This window comes from Theropithecus gelada, chromosome 6 (assembly GCF_003255815.1).
Source record: "Theropithecus gelada isolate Dixy chromosome 6, Tgel_1.0, whole genome shotgun sequence".
Lineage (NCBI taxonomy): Eukaryota > Metazoa > Chordata > Mammalia > Primates > Cercopithecidae > Theropithecus > Theropithecus gelada.
In genome coordinates this window covers 79,610,408-79,629,142 of record NC_037673.1, presented here as the reverse complement: position 1 = coordinate 79,629,142, position 18,735 = coordinate 79,610,408, and the positions used below count along the sequence as shown (strand labels likewise).

Sequence of the window (18,735 nt, the reverse complement as noted above, 5' to 3'; positions counted from 1 at the left end):
AAACTTTGGTAGCTAATGGTAAACCTGAGTGATATCTTAGCACTTTGCACTGCAAGATGATGTGTATTCTCAAATTTTAATTGTATGGTATAATGAATGGCTTGCAAGTTCTGACAGATATACCTCTTAAAAAAGTGATTTGCAGGATTTTGTTTGGAAATAGCTCCCTGATGTAAAAAGAAAGACTTTTTAAGGAATTTTCTAAGCTTGAGGAAAATTATTTGATATGTGCTTTATGAGTTACGTTGGATTACATTTATGGTTTCCAAAGTTTTTACAATAAATTTTGCATGGAAATCATTATTGTTATTCTGAAGGTCATCAGAAAAAATAAAAATATACTGATTATCAGCATAGCCCATAGTTTTGCCATCTATGTTTCTCTTAAATTATAGGAGTGTTCATGTTTATCCCATTGGCCAAAGATTTCAAAATGCACCTGGGCCTTATATTACTAAATTCAAAAATGATAACAATTTCATATAGTATTCACTAATTCACAAAAGGCTTCTGTATACCAGTTTTCTTATTAAGTATATTATGTCAGCTTTAGTTTTCTTAGTCTTTGAAAGAAAACCAAGCAGCAACATTGTTTTTGTCGTATGTTCATTACTTATTTTTATGTAAGCAATAACATCACACAGTCAGCAAATATTATTGGCCAACTCAAAGATGCCCAAAATTAGACAGCATGTTTTGAAGGATAAAAAGTGTATATGCAGAGTGACTACAGAGTATTGATATAGAGTTCTGTTTGAGTGATAAAACATTCTGAGCTGAGAATTGCCATTATGCAAGTAGTGGTTTAGGGAGGTTGTTTTCACAGCAGTGTGCAGGATGAATGGACAGGGGAAAGAATGGGAGACTGCCTCTTAACAAAGTGTAGCTGTAGCAATAGTTATCACTTTGCAAAATGATAGATCTTTTACTATGATTGGTTATTAATTTTCTTTAAAGTCATATTCATGTTTAATAAGATATTTATTTATTGGAGAAAAGGAGATATCAACTACTGTGCCACAATGATTACATATGTTTGTGGAATTAATATATAAAGACTTTCTCAGAAAGTTGCTGAGTGCCTGAAAAAAATACTGCCATTATCAAGCCCAACTCTAAATAATAGTTTAAGTGAATGAAGATTAACCCCAGGAAATCCTCCTTTCTTAATGCTTCCTCCTGTCATGCAGTGCCAGGCTCTCCTTGATGTCCCCTGGGTACCCAATTCTGGATTCTACCTAGTTACTGCCCAAAATTTAGACTGCTCTCCTGATCCCCAGCACCATCAAAGCTTATCCCCCATTACTCTGTGATGAGAATCAAGTAAAATTAATTTTAGCTACGAGTTTACATATTGATAATATGAGTGCTTTGCCAGACAATTCTAATACATAAAACTCTGGTTTACTTAATCAACTCCAATGCTATAACAAAACAACTACACAGGAACCATAAGATGGGTTAAATAGTGCTCCCTACCCCCAATTTATGTATACCAGGAACCCTGAATACAACCTTATTTGTAAACACGGTATTAGTTTGCTAGGGCTTCCATTACAAAATACCACAGACTGCGTGGATCAAACAACAGAAATCTGTTTTCTCAGTGTTCTGGAGGTTCTGGAGATTTGGTTTCTTCTGAGGCCTTTCTCCCTGGCTTGCAAATAGCTGCCTACTTGCTGTGTCTTCACTTGGCTTTTCCTCTGTGTAGCAGAATCACTGGTGTCTCGTGTGTGTGTTCAAATGCCCTATTCCCATAAGGACATCAGTCCGATTGAATTAAGGCCCGCCTATATGACCTCATTTAACCTTAATTATCTCTTTGAAAAAGTTCTATATCCAAATATAGTCACATTCCGAGGTCCTGCAGATTAGGGCTTCAACATAGAAGTTCTGGGGAGGATACAGTTTAGCCCATCATAAGGCCTTTGTGGGTAAAGATTGTTAAGGATCTAAAGATGAAGACATATTTGATTTACGGTGGGTTCTTATAAGAAGAGGAGAGAAGCAATTAGAAGAAAGCCTGTGAAGACAGGCAGGGATTCATGTTATGCTGCTATAAACCAAGGAATGCCAGGAGCCACCAGCATCTGGAATAGGCAAGGAAAGATATTTTCCTAGGCCTTCAGAGGTTCTGTTGATACTTTGATTTCAGACTTCTAGCCTCTAGAACTCTGAAAGAATAAAATTCTATTGTTTTAAGCTACCACATTTGTGGCACATTTTTACATTAACCTAGGAATGTAAACAAGGACAAGGACCTCTAAAGCACCTCCACTAGTCATCTCAGTGCCCTCTTATAGACAGATGTATATAAAGATAGTCTGGTATTAATTCTTGAGGAGAAAATTTATCAACGGGTTTTGAGGGGGGAAAAGTCTCTATCTTCAGGTTTCAATTTTTATAATCTATCCAAATGCTTTTTTGTTTAATGAAAAATATAATAAATTTGCTGATTCTCCACTATGATGGAATGTTTGAGATTGTATCATAAAATAGTTTAGGTCTTTCTTCATGTTCAAAATACTCATTAACGATTTTTATCCTCAAATGGCTGAATTTTGCACATTTACATTTACAAATGAGGAAGAGTACAAAGGAGAAGGAAAAAGAGCAGGACGAGAAGCAACAACTAGTGTTTAAAAAATAGTTTGCAAATGTCAATCATGTGAGCATTCCCAGAATAATTTCTTTCTTTATAACTGGTTTTAAAATAGAGTGACAGTGGCTCAAAATGGCAACTGCCAAAATGTTTAAAAAAAAAAAAAAGTTACATGTAACAGAAACATCGTAAGATAACTTTGATATGTTTTTAACATGAGAATTTGCGGTGAAATTTGAGGTCATAGCTATTCCTATTTTATTCTACTTGTAAACAATTGATAAAAAACTATGCTATTGCCATTACCTTAGTGACATTTCCTTACTACATAGAGTGTACATTTATTTTGATATGTAACTGGCAATGTTTTGGGGGCATATTTTTAAAAAATTGACCAAAGTCTAGTACATATTATCACTGGAGAATGTTAACCTGTTTACTTTCTAATAATCTGCTTATGTACTGGAAGTTATTCATGATTTGGGGCATAGTCTCTAAATGTATGAGAAGCTAATCATATTACACATATGGAACTAACTCTAACTCTACTGTTGGAATTGTGAGGAGATAGATGCAGAAAAGTAGCAAACCATATAGATCTACTACTTTTGTGAGCAATTAATCTCGTTGATATACTTATATGAGCTTGCATAAAAAAATGCCTGGAAAGCATGCTGTTGAATTCAGTTGTTCATTAATATTGATCATATGCTGTCCCCATTGTGTTAGGAGCTACTTAAAGATTACCTGCAAAAGTATTACAGCATTATTGATTTTAAAACTCCCTAAAGCCTCTTGTATCTTGAAAGTCCATTTATGCTTTCATGGTTAAGAGTGATATTACCATTGTTGTCTAATCAGATAATTTGGAATTTTATGAATACTAATCAGAACACAAGCTTATAGTCACCACTCTGTATACTTCTTCTTTATGCCCTGATGCATAGAAAGACAAACTTCTTTACAAGACTTTTGAGGTGAAAAGCAATTGAGATTACCCTTGTCTTCTTTTTGCTTTACAGCCTCTGAGTGGTTGAGTAATACACATTTGTTCTCAGACTTTGATCTGCTATTAAACTGTTTCAAAGTAGTGTGAGAGTGATATACATGTGTGCTTATGTGTGTGTGTGTTCTGGTATGTTATAGAAAATATATGAGATGCCTCAAATATACTAAAGTTTTGGCTGCCAAAATTAAGAATATGGCCAATTCTTAATTTTCATGTTTTGATATGATGCCACTAGGCAATCCTAGAATTAAATTTCCAGGAACCATTATGTGAACAAAGAAATGTATTAATACCAAGCATAGTATTCACAGTAAAGGATTGCCATTGAAATTGCCTTAAAAAATGAGATATCTAGTTATAAATAGATAACTAAGGATATTTTTCTTAGTGAGATTTGTCTTTCAGCTGCTGACAATTTTAATACCATACAAAGTGCTTATCCCAAATTACTAGCAGAGACCAGCACATAACGAGTACCTAATGAATAAATGTTATTTAACCTGAAATTAGCAGGGGAAACATCTTCTGTAGCATACTGGGCAGTGTCCATTTCTTTCTTATCCTCCCAGTACAAGCAACACTATATGCTATACGTGATTATTGTTATTTATAGTATTACAAGACCTTAAAGTAATATGTTTTTTTTCAGTATCAACATAGAGAAGATTATCGAATGGGGGTAACCCCAAAGACAAAAGTTTTCCAGGATCTCTAATTCTCATATGAATAACCTGCTTATTATCACTTGGGGCAATAAAACCGGAAACTGTTGCTATTGAACCTCAAATATAACTTTTGGCTAGGAAGCAAATTTTGTAAGTTGAGACCTTGGACTACATTTATTATGTTATCTTTATATACTAACTTGTATTCTGATCATTTTATTTTGCTCATGCATAAAGTGAATGTTTTTATTTATATAGAAATAGTTGAATTAGGTGACTAAAACACTGTTAATGAGATTATACAAGTTACATTTTTCTTCATTATGTATTTGCCAAAGAATTAAGATACATGTAATCATTATGCAAAAGTACACATTCTAATGGTCTGTTATTTACAATTCAGTGTAATACGTTTGAAGCTTAAACCGTATTAGAGACAAAACACATTGGAATCTAATTATAAATTAAAGGACTTGAAGCTTGAAAGGTGTAGAAAGGTTCCAGAAAATATCTAACTTAATTATTGAGTAAAAATCCAAAAGAAGGCCGGGCGCGGTGGCTCACACCTGTAATCCCAGGATTTTGGGAGGCCGAGGCGGGCGGATTATGAGGTCAGGAGATCAAGACCATCCTGGCTAAAACGGTGAAACCCCATCTCTACTAAAAATACAAAAAATTAGCCAGGCTTGGTGGCGGGCACCTGTAGTCCCAGCTACTCGAGAGGCTGAAGAACCTGGGAGTGAGCCGAGATGGAGCCACTGCACTCCAGCCTGGGTGACAGAGAGAGACTGTCAAAAAAAAAAAAAAATTCCAACAGAAAATGATGTCATAAACCTAAAATTAGAATACAGTGTAGGCAGCAGATATAATTTTTATCACTCATTATTTCCATATCCTTGTTTATTCAAAATGTATCAGACACCTACTGTGTGCCAACATAAGTCTTCCCACACAGAATGTATGGTCTAGTAGGGAAAAGCAATAGGAAACCATTCATTTCAACACTTTGTCATGAGTACTTGAAAAAAAGTGTGTACAAGGAACATAACATCAGTCTCACATTGTAATTACAGAGTCTATCTCTTTTCATAATATCTAATACACCGTGACCCATTTCCTGAAAATACTCTGAAATATTTCCATTGCGGAGGATTTGGAGTCCTGTATTATTTGTAGCAATGTGCTTAGTGAATTCATGCTGATTCTGTTTACATCTGTGAAGACCAACATATGAATACACAGATTTTCAACATGGCAGGAAATGTGGCTTAATGGAAAGGGCGTAGACTTTATAGTTAGGCAGAGTGTGTTAAAATCTATGCTTTTTCAGATAGATATGTTACTTATCCTCCCTGAGCCCATTTTATTGCCTCTAAAACAAGATTATAGTCTTACAAAGCATTACAAAAATAATATGTATACTCATATTGTCTAGTATGCATGCAAAGGACTCCAGAAAGGTTTAATCTTTGGCCCTTTTGCTTTACTCCATCCTCATCCGTTAAATGAAAATTGCTGAATTTCTTGGAGTATGAAAAATAACAGCAGCCATAACCTCTGAAACATGTAATCTTTTTCTAAAATCCAGATGTCAGCCAAGGTCATGATGTCTTTTGGCGTGTAAATAAAAGGAGCTCCAATGTACCAATTCACATCATCTGGAAATCCCAGAGGCTGCCCCAAGATTGCTGGACAGGCTTCACCTGTGCCCTCAGGAAGTGTCCAGAATATTTGGGACTTAAGAAACCACTGTTCGCTCTATCTTCAGCTTCCTGAACCCATTGGATTCTTGAATCTCTTGGGCATCACATGCAGCAATACTTTTCCCCTTTTGCCAGGATAAGCCACATCAATAGTACAGCCCTTTCACCTTGATTTCCCCAAGTATCACTCACAGGCATATGTGTTTAGCAGCTGTTATTGTAGAGCTCAATGCTCCAGCAGAAGCAATTCACATAGCATCTGTGCAAACAACTTAAACCTGAATTTTGGACATCACAATTTCTTACTAGCTACTTTTCATCACATATTACAGCCTCCCAGCACATTGCTTGACTTCTCTCTCTCCTTGAAGACTTTATTTCTGCCTTTCCTTTTAGAATTTCTGGTTCTCAGTCTTCTGCATCCATTCCCCAGTTCTTCCCTTTATTTTGCAGATCCATTTAGGTCATCTTGCTCTTCTCACCTTCTAGCCAAGTTTCACTTTTACAAAGACACAGGAGGCCTGAGTAAATAGCATCATGGATTCCAGGTTCCTATTTGCCCCATTTTTATTAGACAGACTTCCATTGACCTCCTTCCTTGGAATCACTGTTGTTTTGTTGTTGTTGTTGTTGTTGTTGTTGTTATGGAGTTTCACTCTTTTAGCCCAGGCTGGAGTGCAATGGCACGATCTTGGCTCACTGCAACCAGCATCTCCCGGGTTAAAGCAATTCTCCTACCTCAGCCTCCGAAGTAGCTGCGATTACAGACATGCACCACTACACTCGGCTAATTTTGTATTTTTAGTTGAGACAGGGTTTCACCATGTTAGTCAGGATTGTCTTGAACTCCTTGACCTCAGGTGATCCACCCACCTCTGCCTCCCGAAATGCTGGGATTACAGGTGTGAGCCATGGCACCTGGCCAGGAATCACTGTTTTAACTGCTCTCAAGAACTCACAGAGGACTTACTGTTTCCGTCATTTTCTATTCCTCCCTCGTCCAACCCTGTCATGGAAGAGAGACTTATTTTCTCTGTGATGTAAATTACTCCACTCTCTTCAGTAATTTCTTACCAGTTTTTCAGTAATTTCTTACCAATAACTATTTTTCCTCCTAGGAACAAGTCCTTAAACCTAATTTTTCTCATATTAAGTGGTTTCTAGGGAACATTTCTGAATTCATATTGAGTTTTTTTCCTCACCTGCAAAATTGAAAAGTCAGATTAAGTGATCTCCAAAGATTCTTATTTGCTTAAAATTATATAGTTTTTGACTATAGTTATTTATATGTTTTTTTCTTTAGCTGTTATATGCTTTGCTATCAGTTATCAGTTAACTTTACAATCTGTCATTTTTACTTTCATTTGAAGTGAATTGATGAGTCAAAACTCTAACATCACTATGATTTCATTCTACCCTCCCCAGTTAGTTGATGCTCTGAGAAGTACAGGCTTTAGAATCCCAGATTCTTAGTCTGAGGCCTCAGTCTGTCACTGGTAGATATTGATTGAGAAATATTATATAGTCTTTCTGACCTTCAGTATTTAAAAAAAAAACTGTAAAAGAGGATAATGACAAATACCTAAGTTATAGTAAAGAATAAATGAGATGAGTTATGTGAAAATAGTTTATAAATTGTAAGGCACTATCAAATGTTAATTAATTTGTGAGGAGGGAAGAAGTGGAAACTGAGAAAGAGGAGAAGGAGAGATAGGTCCTGTAGCATGATTTTCATTTTGTAGCAATGAAAGAAAATGGTTCAAATTGTTCTATAACGAGTCATTGGTCATTCACCTTTTTTCCTGTCTCAGATATTGGCAATGTACCACCTCAAAGGCAGGTGTTAGATAATTTAATTGATATGTGCTTCACAGCACAAAACTGTCTACTTAAATAAATATATTGTTTTTAATTGGTGTGGCGCTGACAAAAAAAAAAAAAAATCACAGATCCCCTGAATCCTTTTTACTTTTTGAAAATCAGCCCTATCAGGAAGTCAAGGTCCGGGAACTGAACAGTTCCCGCATTGTTTCCTGTTCCATGTGTATACTTATTAGACTCTACAACCATTGAATTTCATAACATTTTAAACAGAAAGAAATGGAGGGTCAAATACACCTCTCAGAAGAAGAAATAGATTCATAAAATCTTGCCCCAGTGCAGGACAAACTTGCCTACCTTCTAAGTCCTCACCCATGGTTGAGATCCGATTGCAGTGCTTCAAGTGATGATGGTGATTTTTTTTTTCTCCTCATACTTTTATTTTATTTTTTAACTTTTACTTTTTTGAGACAGGGTCTCATTCTGTCACACAGGCTGGTGTGCAGTGGTGTAATCTTAACTCATAGCAGCCTCAACCTCCCAGGCTCAAGCAATTCTTCCACCTCAGTCTCCTAAGTAGCTGGGACTATAGGTGCACAGCACCATGCCTGGATTTTTTTCGTTTGTATTTTTTGTAGAAGCGGTGTTTTGCCATGTTGCCCAGGCTTGTCTCGAACTCCTGGGCTCAAGCAGCCTGCCTGCCTCAGCCTCCCAAAGTGCTGAGATTACAGGTGTGCACCACCTCGTCCAGCTCTTGTTTTTTAAGTGGTTTTGACCCATGCAGGAGGAGTCATTCGCTATAGCACTCTCTGTTCAATACCCTTGCCCCAATCCAGTTGCCTCAAGTTATTATTATTCATTTGTCCAGCTCTTCTACCTTGCTTCTTGTTTCAGCTGAACACACTCACTCCTTTTCTGAACTAATCTTCCAGGGCTCTCAAAATCACCTCTTCATACATAGTCAGACACTTAGTTTAATTATCCTTGCTTTCCTTTCCTAATATGTACATCTTAACTTCCTCTTCACTGGCTTTTCTTTTCCTTATAAATATGTTCTACTGTCTCCAATTAAAATAAGTACAGACTAAATTAGAGAAAACTATAGTTTTTTGTATTTGTCTTTTTTCACCTCCCAGGGAGAACTTTTCCTTCCTTCAGCTTGACTCTTCCCTTCTTCACGATCTCAAGTCTGGATTCTGTCCTGAGTCAATTAACATCCTGCAGGAAGAAGACAATAAGAATTAAAAGTGTTAAAGATTTTTAGGGGGGGAATGTCTGTGATGGACAAAGGGGAGAGAGAGCAAGAGTAGATAGGATGAGCCTACAGACTGTGACACAGCCTGTCACTTTGAAGGGAGAAAAGGAAGGAGAGAACATTGCATAGAAAAAGTCTCAAACTTCTATGGTTTTAAGAAAAATCTCAGCCACACCAGTGGGGCACCCCTCAGAGTACAGAATGTTCATTAGAGAAATCCCAGGTCAGGCATGACTGGCCCAGCTAACTCTATGCCCCTTTGGTATTTAGTTTTTGGCTGGGGAGCCTGGCCTTGAAATAAATGCTGCCACAGCAGATCCTGTGGTTCAGTAGTTGGATGTTGTCAGCTAACCACACTCCTGGCAGCTGGTTTTCTCCAAGAGAGCTCTGAGCAGCACCACACTTTCATTAGCAGCCACAGTTACTAAATAATCTGCTGTTACTTTCTCAAAGTTTAAAAATGGCCATCAGCCCCTCTTCTCTAAGTATGCAACTTTTGATGAACTGCTTCTTTTAGATTGGCAGAAAATATGCTTCCCCGGAGGTATGTTCCACCATAAACTCATAGTCTATAAAAGCTTTGCAACCAGCTATCCAATTCACTTGGTTTGTGTGGTTACAGCCATATGCTACTTGCACCAGCAGGGGACAAAAAATTGTAGAGTTGTGAATGCAACTCCAGAAAAATTGCTATTCAGTATTACGTTTTAAATTTTTTTATTTTTATTTTTATATTATTATTATACTTACTTTTTAAACACACAGTATTACTTTGAAACACACAGGAGTATCCTACAATTCAGAAATTTTAATATCTAATTTACTACTAATAATTTTTCGAGTGCTTTACAAGTGACAGACACTGTTCTGGGTATTTTATATGTATGAACTCTTTTCATCTGTATTATAACCTCTTAAGGCAAATGTTTTAGTATTGACATTTAACAGAAAAGGAAACAGGCACAGAGAAGAGGTATGTATATATCTCAAGACTGCATGACTATGAAGTGGTAAAACCAAGATCCAAACCCAGGCCATTAGTCTCCAGAGCTCATACAACCAGTACATTTCCTATGCTACTAATATCCAGAACACTTTTTTCAGTAAAATTATTAATTGTAAGATGTTGACCTAATGCTGACTTTTAAGAATATGCATCAAGCAGAAATATTTTGTTCTGTCTTTCAGGTCCCTGCATTCCTAATCCATGCCATAATGGAGGAACCTGTGAAATAAGTGAAGCATACCGAGGTGACACATTCATAGGCTATGTTTGTAAATGTCCCCAAGGATTTAATGGGATTCACTGTCAGCACAGTAAGTTATTCATAGTCATCTTGCTTTTATTATTATTGATTACAAAGTATACAAGCCATAGTCATTCTTGTTTGTAGTAGAATCATAGAATCTTAGAAGCAGAAGAGAGCCCTGGCATTTGGCTAATGCTGCTTCTCTCCCATGGATTACACCATGGCCACAGCGGAGGATTCCTAGACTGTTTCAGTCCTCCCAGTGGCATGGGAGGCTTGTAGTCTTCTGGTCAGCCCTTTTTATTAATGCTCCACTATCCTTGCCAAAAGTTGCACTTGACATTAAACTGATACCTGTCGTCTCTTTCATATTTGTCCTAAAGTCACATCCTTTAAGTTTTCCAAAAATTATTCTGGTGATTAGGTTCAGAGATGATACCCAGAAAAAAAAAAAAAAAAAAAAAAAAGAAAAGAAAACTGCCACCCTGCCCTTAAGCCANAAAAAAAAAAAAAAAAAAAAAAAAAGAAAAGAAAACTGCCACCCTGCCCTTAAGCCATTTTTCTCCTTCTTACATGTTGGCATTTTTAGTGTGAAAATCTTTGAATGCTCAACAAGTATACTACCTGTACTTCTTTGTTTAATCCCAATTCTTATTTATCTTGGAAGGTTAAAGAAAATAGATCCCACTAGTGATGATTTCTTCTTAGAAGGAGGGATGAACATAAATGCCAAATGAATAGTGTGGTGCCTTAGTGCTGTAGGTGTTCAGCAAGCAGAGGGGCCACAGCCAACTCTAAGCTGTCAGGGAGATTTCTCACAGAGGTTGCCACATGTGAGCTGAGTCTTGAAGGAGGGACAGAATGTTGATCAGAGACAGGGGAATGACACATAGTAGGAAGAGTGAGGAAGGAATAGGCAAGCCATGATTACTGTATCGATGGGTAAGACAATGGTATTAAGAACGATAAGGCAAAGCTGGATTTGTCAGCTAGAGCTGGATATCCAAGCATCAGTAAAAACAGAGCACCTTCTGGCTCTGTGATTTTGGGAGTATCTTGTACTTTTCTGGAGACATGCCATGGCCAAAAGTCTGTAGAATTTCCATAGAAACCTATTGTAGTGCATGGGCATGTGTGCTTTGTACAACTGCCATCTAAACTGCTTGTAATTGTCCCTAAAAGCTCAGATCACCAACAAAGAAATGAAAGGCTGTGGATGTTTCTCAGGTTGGGCCCAGAGGTGCCAAGGCTAGGTCTCCCTGATGGTAGCATCACTGCTCAGCCTTCACACATGGACACTTCAAAACAGCCCTGGAAAGATAGAGATAGGAGCCCAGAATCTCAGGAACCTTGACGTTCACTTAATCCCATGAAGACAGTATTACTTACCCTTACTTACCTTGTGATGTGGTATCAGAAGCAGTGCCCAGAAGGAAACAGACTGGCCACCCCAATGGAGCCCCTTAATTCTGAGCTTCCTGTGTACAGCACACACGCTTACAGAGGATGCCTCTGGAAGAATCGGATTTTCATGATGGGCTGCTGTCCAGTGTTCAGAAGCAAGTCTTATATCTAAGGTCATATTATCCTAACTTCCTGTTTTTGTATGGGATCCAGGAGGCAGTAGGTGAGAGTGTGTAAAGGCTTTATACTTAAAGTACAAGTATACTTAAAGGCTTACTGTTAGAATATATCTCTATTTGGAAGGACAATATGTGGAAGACATGTGTAGAACCCTGATGTCACTTAAGTAGTTCACATTTATTAACTCTCCCACCATGACTTACTGTTGAAGTCAGAGTGAAGTTGAGGCCTGCCCTTAAACCAAGAGTTAGGAAACTTTAAATGTTAGTTCTAATTAAAAATATCTATACAGTGGTACAAAATTGTTTTCAAGTCTCTAGACCTTGTTTTCTTTATGTTGGGAAGGTCAGGTTAGTTTTAGTTATCTTTAATGGCCTGGAAGTCCCATTGAAGACATCGAGTCATCTTTTGCCTTTTTTTTTTTTTTTTTGGTTATATAAGTGAGGCTGCTCCAGAAGGGTGTTAGCAGGTATGTGTCCACCTGCGTCTGACTCCTACACATAGTTGGCCGTGAATTCTTTCTAGAGGACTATCAGGTGTGGGAAAACAGAATAAATAAATAATTTTTTCCCCATTCTCCATGGTGGAAAATCCAAGTCTTTTATCTCATAGCTTCATACTATATTCAAACAAACTTATAAATTCATATAATTTTATTGAATTTCAAGAGTTACTTCAAAGCACAAAGAAATCTTTCCCCTTAATACATCTGACCACCCCTACAACAATATTTTAAACCCATGTCAGGAATTGCAGTGGGAAGCCCAAGGCTGAGAGATTCAATTCAGAACTTAGATTTTGTTGTCTAAACCACCTAGTCCCTATTTTCTTCATTGCATCATTAGAAGCAACAGAAAACAGAGGAAAAAGGACTGGATTTGGAAGCAGAAACCTAGATTTGAGACCTGACCTTTACAGTTATTAAATAAGTGACCCTGAGCCGGTCATTTGATCTTTCTGTGATTTCAGACATACAAATTGGAGAATTGAAGTGGAAATAGATGGTCTTTGGTTCATATAAACCATGAGTATTATGAATAAATGGATAGCTTACTCACTGTACAAAGGTTAGCAAGCCTTCCTCTTTATAGATGAAATTGAAAGGGATGATATATAGAGAAAGCAGCTATAGAAGTGCTAGGGGCCCTGGAAGCTTCCTCAGCTAGGATAAACAGAAAAACAGCTCTTTAAACTCTTGCAAGGATTGCTAGGTATCTGGGTTTGTTTTTCATGGTGGTAACAGTTTTATGACCTAGATATTTAGAACCTTGCTATTCAAAATGTGCTCGTGCATCAGGATCTTCAGGAAGTTTATTAGAAATGCAGATAAACAGGCATCACCTGAAATCAACTGAATCAGAATCTGTATTTCAAAATAATTCCCAGTTAACTCTCATACACATTGAAATTTGAGAAATATTGCATAAAGCTTTGAATAGCCAAAAGTGATAGTTTCATAGCTGAGCAACTGTCACGTTCAGTTATGTAACAATAAATATAGGCAAAATATTTAAGGTTTGTGAAAAGCAAAACTATACTGAAAATTAATAAAAATGAGAGTTATACAAATATAGCGTGAACATTTCATTTGGAAAAAGAAATTTAAACAATTCTTCAGACAGCTATGTTGAGGGGACTTTTAAATTTTGTCCTATATGACAGAATGTTAACTAAATGTCTTTTGGAAAATAGCTAGACATTTAAAGAACTTTAAATTTCATGATGCAGGAGTGACAAATATATAGCTAATAGATCTATTTTAACAACTATTTTATCAATATGTGACAAATTAGAAAAAATATTTCCAGCATCAGCATTATTACCTACATATGCTTTTAAAAATGATTTTGGGATTTTATCATTAATAGACTTAATTTTTAGAGCAGTTTTAAGTTTACCAAAAAATCGAGCAGAAAGTACAGAGTCACGTATATCCCTCCTCCTACATAATTTCCCTTATTAACATCTCTCATTGCTGTGGTACATTTGCTATCATTGATGAACCAGTACTGATACCTTATTACTAAAGGCCATAGTTTAGGGTTCACTCTTTGTATTGTATAGTTCTATGGGATTTGAAATATGTATAATATCATGTATCTACCATCACAGTGTCATACAGAACAGATTCGCTAAACTAAAAATCCCCTGTACACCTGTGTATCATTTCCTACTTATCTCAACCTTTGCAACCACGGATCGTTTTACTGTCTCTGTAGTTTTTCCTTTTCTGGAATGTCATGTAATTGAAATCACATAGTATGTAGCCTTTTAAGACTGATATTAAGTTTCCTCTGTGTGTTTTTAGGACTTAATAGTTTATTTACTTTTACCTCTGAATATTAATCCATTTTATGGGTGTATCATAGTTTGTTTATAAATTCAGCATTTGAAGAATATCTTGGTTACTTCTAGTTTTGGGCAATTATAAATAAAGCTGCTATAGACATTCAGGGCAGGTTTTTGTGTGGACATAAGTTTTCAACTCATTTGGGTAAATACCTAGTAGTGCAATTTCTAGATCTTATGGTAAAAGAACATTCAATTTTGTAAAAGAACCTTCAAATGGTCTCCCACGTGGCCGTTTTGTATCCTCACCAGCAATGTCTGAGAGTCCCTGTGTTTTACATCCTTACCAGCACTCATTGTGTTTTGGATTTCAGCTGTTAGATGTCCTTTTTATGGTAATGAAAGTAGCACAAGGTTATAACTTTATAAGAATAATGATTAGTATTGGATTTGGTATAGAATTACCACATTTATATATATATATATATATATATATATATACACACACACACACACGTGTATTTTCAAATGCCATAGAAGAATGTGAAACACACATATGCATGTACTCATACATAGGCATACACACACACACACACACACAGACACATATATATATACACATACATCTCTGTGTGTGTAAATTATAGAATGAATTGAGCACCAAAATTGTCTACAGGTCAAACTTTTGAAAAGCATTTTTAAGCAAGCAGTTTTGTGCTGGTGGCTGCATTTGGGACTGGCTAGAGTGATTATATTTTATTTATTGCCTGGTAACAAATGTAATGCCATAGGGAAAGGCTGTTTCTTCACTCCCAGAACTCTTTCCCATCTTCCCACAGAAGGCATGCTATATGTTCTTCTTTACCTTTGCACAGCTCCACAGACTTTGAGTCATTTTAAGAACACATTTTCTTTGTTCCTACTTTTCAAGAAAGGAAGGCTGATCTGGGAGCCCACTGAGCCTGGAAAGAAACAGGACAGTTTAAGAGAATTGGCCCATGTTATCACATTAGCTCAAGATAGAAGGCTTCCATACACACACACACACACACACACACACACACACACACACACATATATGTATATTTACCACCGATAAAGTTGGCCAGAAAAAAACAATCAAAAACTTCCCTCTTTTTGTATATTCTAACTACTTTAAGTCAGTTTGGTCTTAATTTTATATTAGTGATTAATGCAGTCACACGTTTAACCAATATTTATTGGGGTCATGAGTCCCATTTGTAACTTCCATATTTCACTTTTCTCAGAGTTTATCAATGATATTTGCTGTTTTCATGATCATTCTTAATTGCATTAATCACATATTTGGCAATTACATGCTTTGTCTTCTATGTTACATTTGTTAAACATGTAGATTACTGGCCCCACTTCAGTTCTATTGAATCAGAATTTTTGGTTGGTACCCTGAATTTAGTTAAAAGCATCCATATGATCCTTCAATACAGCAAACTTGAGGATTACTGACCTAAGGAATTACCACTACCTTCAATCTCCAAATGATACTGGAGGATCCATGCTGTGAGGGGAGGAATTCTGGTCAGACCTGAGTTTCTGATGCAGCTCTATCTTGGTGAGTTGATGAAGCATCAGTTGGCATATAATGGATCTGTGCCTAAGGTTTCTCATCCAGTAAATCAGTTCACTTCAACAAGCACTGACTGAGAACTTCCACCATTGAGTGTGGAAATAACAGTTCTTTAAAAACTGCCATTAACAATCCTTTGTCCTGCTTCTCTAAACAGATGTTTGTTAAGATCAGATGAAGTCTTTCCGAACATACTTTACAAGAAAAGTTAGGTATGCCTAATGGACTAATACTTTAAAATATAATGGGGATTCCTACTGATCTTTACTTTTTCCCTTCCTTTAAAAACAATTATAATTATTTTAGGAAACATTTGGTGTTGTAAGGCAGGGGAGGCTCAGGCACACTATGTACCTCCATGCTTTTCTAGAATTCCTCTTATCATTAATTCTTACTTTAAGTTACTCTTTGTAATTTTAATTTGATGGCTTCTTTTAGCTTTTTGTTGTGTTGGATTGCCGTTAATGTCGGTGGGGATGGCACCACTTTGAGAGGCCAGAGAAGAGACCCAGAACGAGGCAATGAGACATGGGGTTTATTGAGACATGGAGGTTACATGCAGTGTGGTCCAGTAGCAGCAGGCTGGACAGAGCTGCCACCATCTACAGAAAGCATACAGTGTAAATAGCATTTCACTTAACACCCTTCACCTGGCAATCTCAACCTAGCTTAAGATGTTATTGCTATCAGGTGCATTTACCATACACCTCAGCTCAGCATCTCCTTGAATGGCCCTCACATTTTTATCATATCATTCTTCTGTGATTTCCCCAGCACCAGGTATGCAGAGGAGCATTGCTGCCAGATGTGGCAGCAGCAATACAAACTATAACAAAAAAACAAATAACAATCACACTGCAAAGATAGTTCTTCCAAGCACTTGGGAGTTGATCCTGGACATGCCATGGCAGGCCCATGGTGGAGAGTGGCAGCTCTCCATAGGCCTAACAGTCTGTCTTGTTTGAGAGAGAGGCCACAGCCTATGCCCAGTCAGTGAAGAGGTTAGCTGCCTACCATTTAACCAGATGACACCCAAGCACCTGACCAAAAAGCCTGAACTTTGGACCCTTTCTGCATCAACCATCCATCCTCCATTTGCCTAGTGGGACAACAAGGTGGGGGCTGCAGCCGACAGGCTGGAAAAAAACTTAGAAACCAGCATATCATCAGTGCAATGGAAAATAGGTACCCCCTCCATTCCATAACTATCTATTTCTGTTATAGACCCTTGGAAATGATTAATGTTACCATACATGAGAGTGCATTCTACTCTAGTATCCACTAGGGCAAGCACAGCCTATTCTTAGGTGTCCAGTGTATAGTTAGTTCTACATATGACCTCTGGTCCTCAGACACCCTAGCCACCATTGCTTCCATCAAAATTTTGAAGCCTTGGCCTTCATCCAAGTCCAAAGGTGCCTACTCGTGCCATCCCTCTGCAGCAGAGGGGGTGGACTGAGCCTGAGGCTCTTTAGAGAACCTCTGTTCTAGCTTGAGCTTCTGCCATAGTCTGACCAAGACAGCATCAGGCTATCTCCACCCTCACAGTAGGCATTCCTGCTAGCATGCCATGCCATGTCTTCAACAGGCCACCCTGGTGGGCCCCTCAACTGTGTCCTTTCCCTGGTCTCCTTTGTCTTTCATCCCAGCAGTGCACCACCACCCCCCGCCAACAACCACACCCACAGACAAGTGCACCATCCCTTTGGTTTGGCAGGGACTCTTAGATGGTGCCTTTTATGCCAGCAAGAAAAGTTCATTGCTGGGACCTTGGCAATGCTGAGCATAGATAGCATGCTTCACTCCTAATTCCTGGAGGAGCGCCCTGCAATTCCTCCATAGTTTGTCATCACAAAGGCCACGTGGGGACGTCTCCCTCACTTGCCCTGGCTACCTTGCAGCAACACTCACCCAGCTTAGGAGGGGGATGGCCCCATCGCCATTACTGGCACCACAAAGGTGCTGCGTCAAGGTCGGGTGGTTTGTGATAGACGCCATTTTGCCATTTTACTCATCTCAGGTCTGGAGAGTATAATAGCTTCTGCCTCCATGTTCTACAGATGGAAAAGCCACCCCATCATTGACTCTCTACCCTTCTGCCTGAACCCATTTTTTATGTCCACCAATTCTACAGTGGGGTCGTCCCACATTGTGGTGTGCTGCTGTCTTCCGGGGGATAGGGGAGGGGCAGGGGTGGCGGCAGTCGTGCGACTCTGCTTCCAGTGGGTGCAGGGGAGTTGGTGACTCTTCATACAGGCTACCTGACAAGCTAGGGTCTCCATTTTGTCTGGCACCTCTTTGTAGTCACAACTCGTCCTGCAACTGGCAGACCCTCACCTGCACCATGAGCTCGGCCTCTATGGCTGCTTGGAGCAGCGTCAGAAGCCGCCAGCCAACTATAACTCCCACAGCTCAGGCATCTGACCCTCACTCAGTCAGATCACACCCTGCAACAACTCTTCCAGACCATTCAGCGTTTTCAAGGCACCTCCATACTCAAGCGCTGGGCCCCATCCATCAAGTATAGCAGCTACCAGGCCCCACATAGACATGCATGGCCAGCCTAGGATTTATCTCAGATTTTTCCTTCTCAGATCCTATCTTCTGGGCACTCATGGAGTTTTCTTACCTCCTGTTGTCATGCTGGACCTCCGTTTAGTAGGGATGGCACTGGGTTTGAGAGGCTGAAGAGCAAACCCAAAGTCAGCAAAGGAGACAGGGTATATCATGGGGAAATTACATAGGGTGCTGGTCAGTGGCAGTAGGCTGGACAGGAGAGCCACCACTGCCTGCAGAAAGCATGCAGTTAATACAGTATTTTTCACTTAATGCCCTCCAACTGGCAACCTCTACCTAGCTTGTCATTGTTGTTGGGTGCATGTGCCATGCAGGGTCATTCTTAGGATATGCTTAAGTTATTGCTATCAGGTGTATCTACGGTACACTGGAGG

At 38.4% G+C, this 18,735-nt stretch overlaps 1 protein-coding gene across 2 annotated transcripts in view; it reads left to right on the top strand.

The window, feature by feature from the left end:
- Positions 1–18,735, top strand: part of EDIL3 (EGF like repeats and discoidin domains 3) — a 463,034-nt gene that overhangs the window by 207,122 nt on the left and 237,177 nt on the right. For both annotated transcript variants that reach the window (XM_025387922.1, XM_025387921.1), the window contains one exon: positions 10,244–10,372. In XM_025387922.1, coding sequence (XP_025243707.1) covers positions 10,244–10,372 — 129 coding nt within the window. The remainder of the gene's footprint in view (positions 1–10,243; positions 10,373–18,735) is intronic.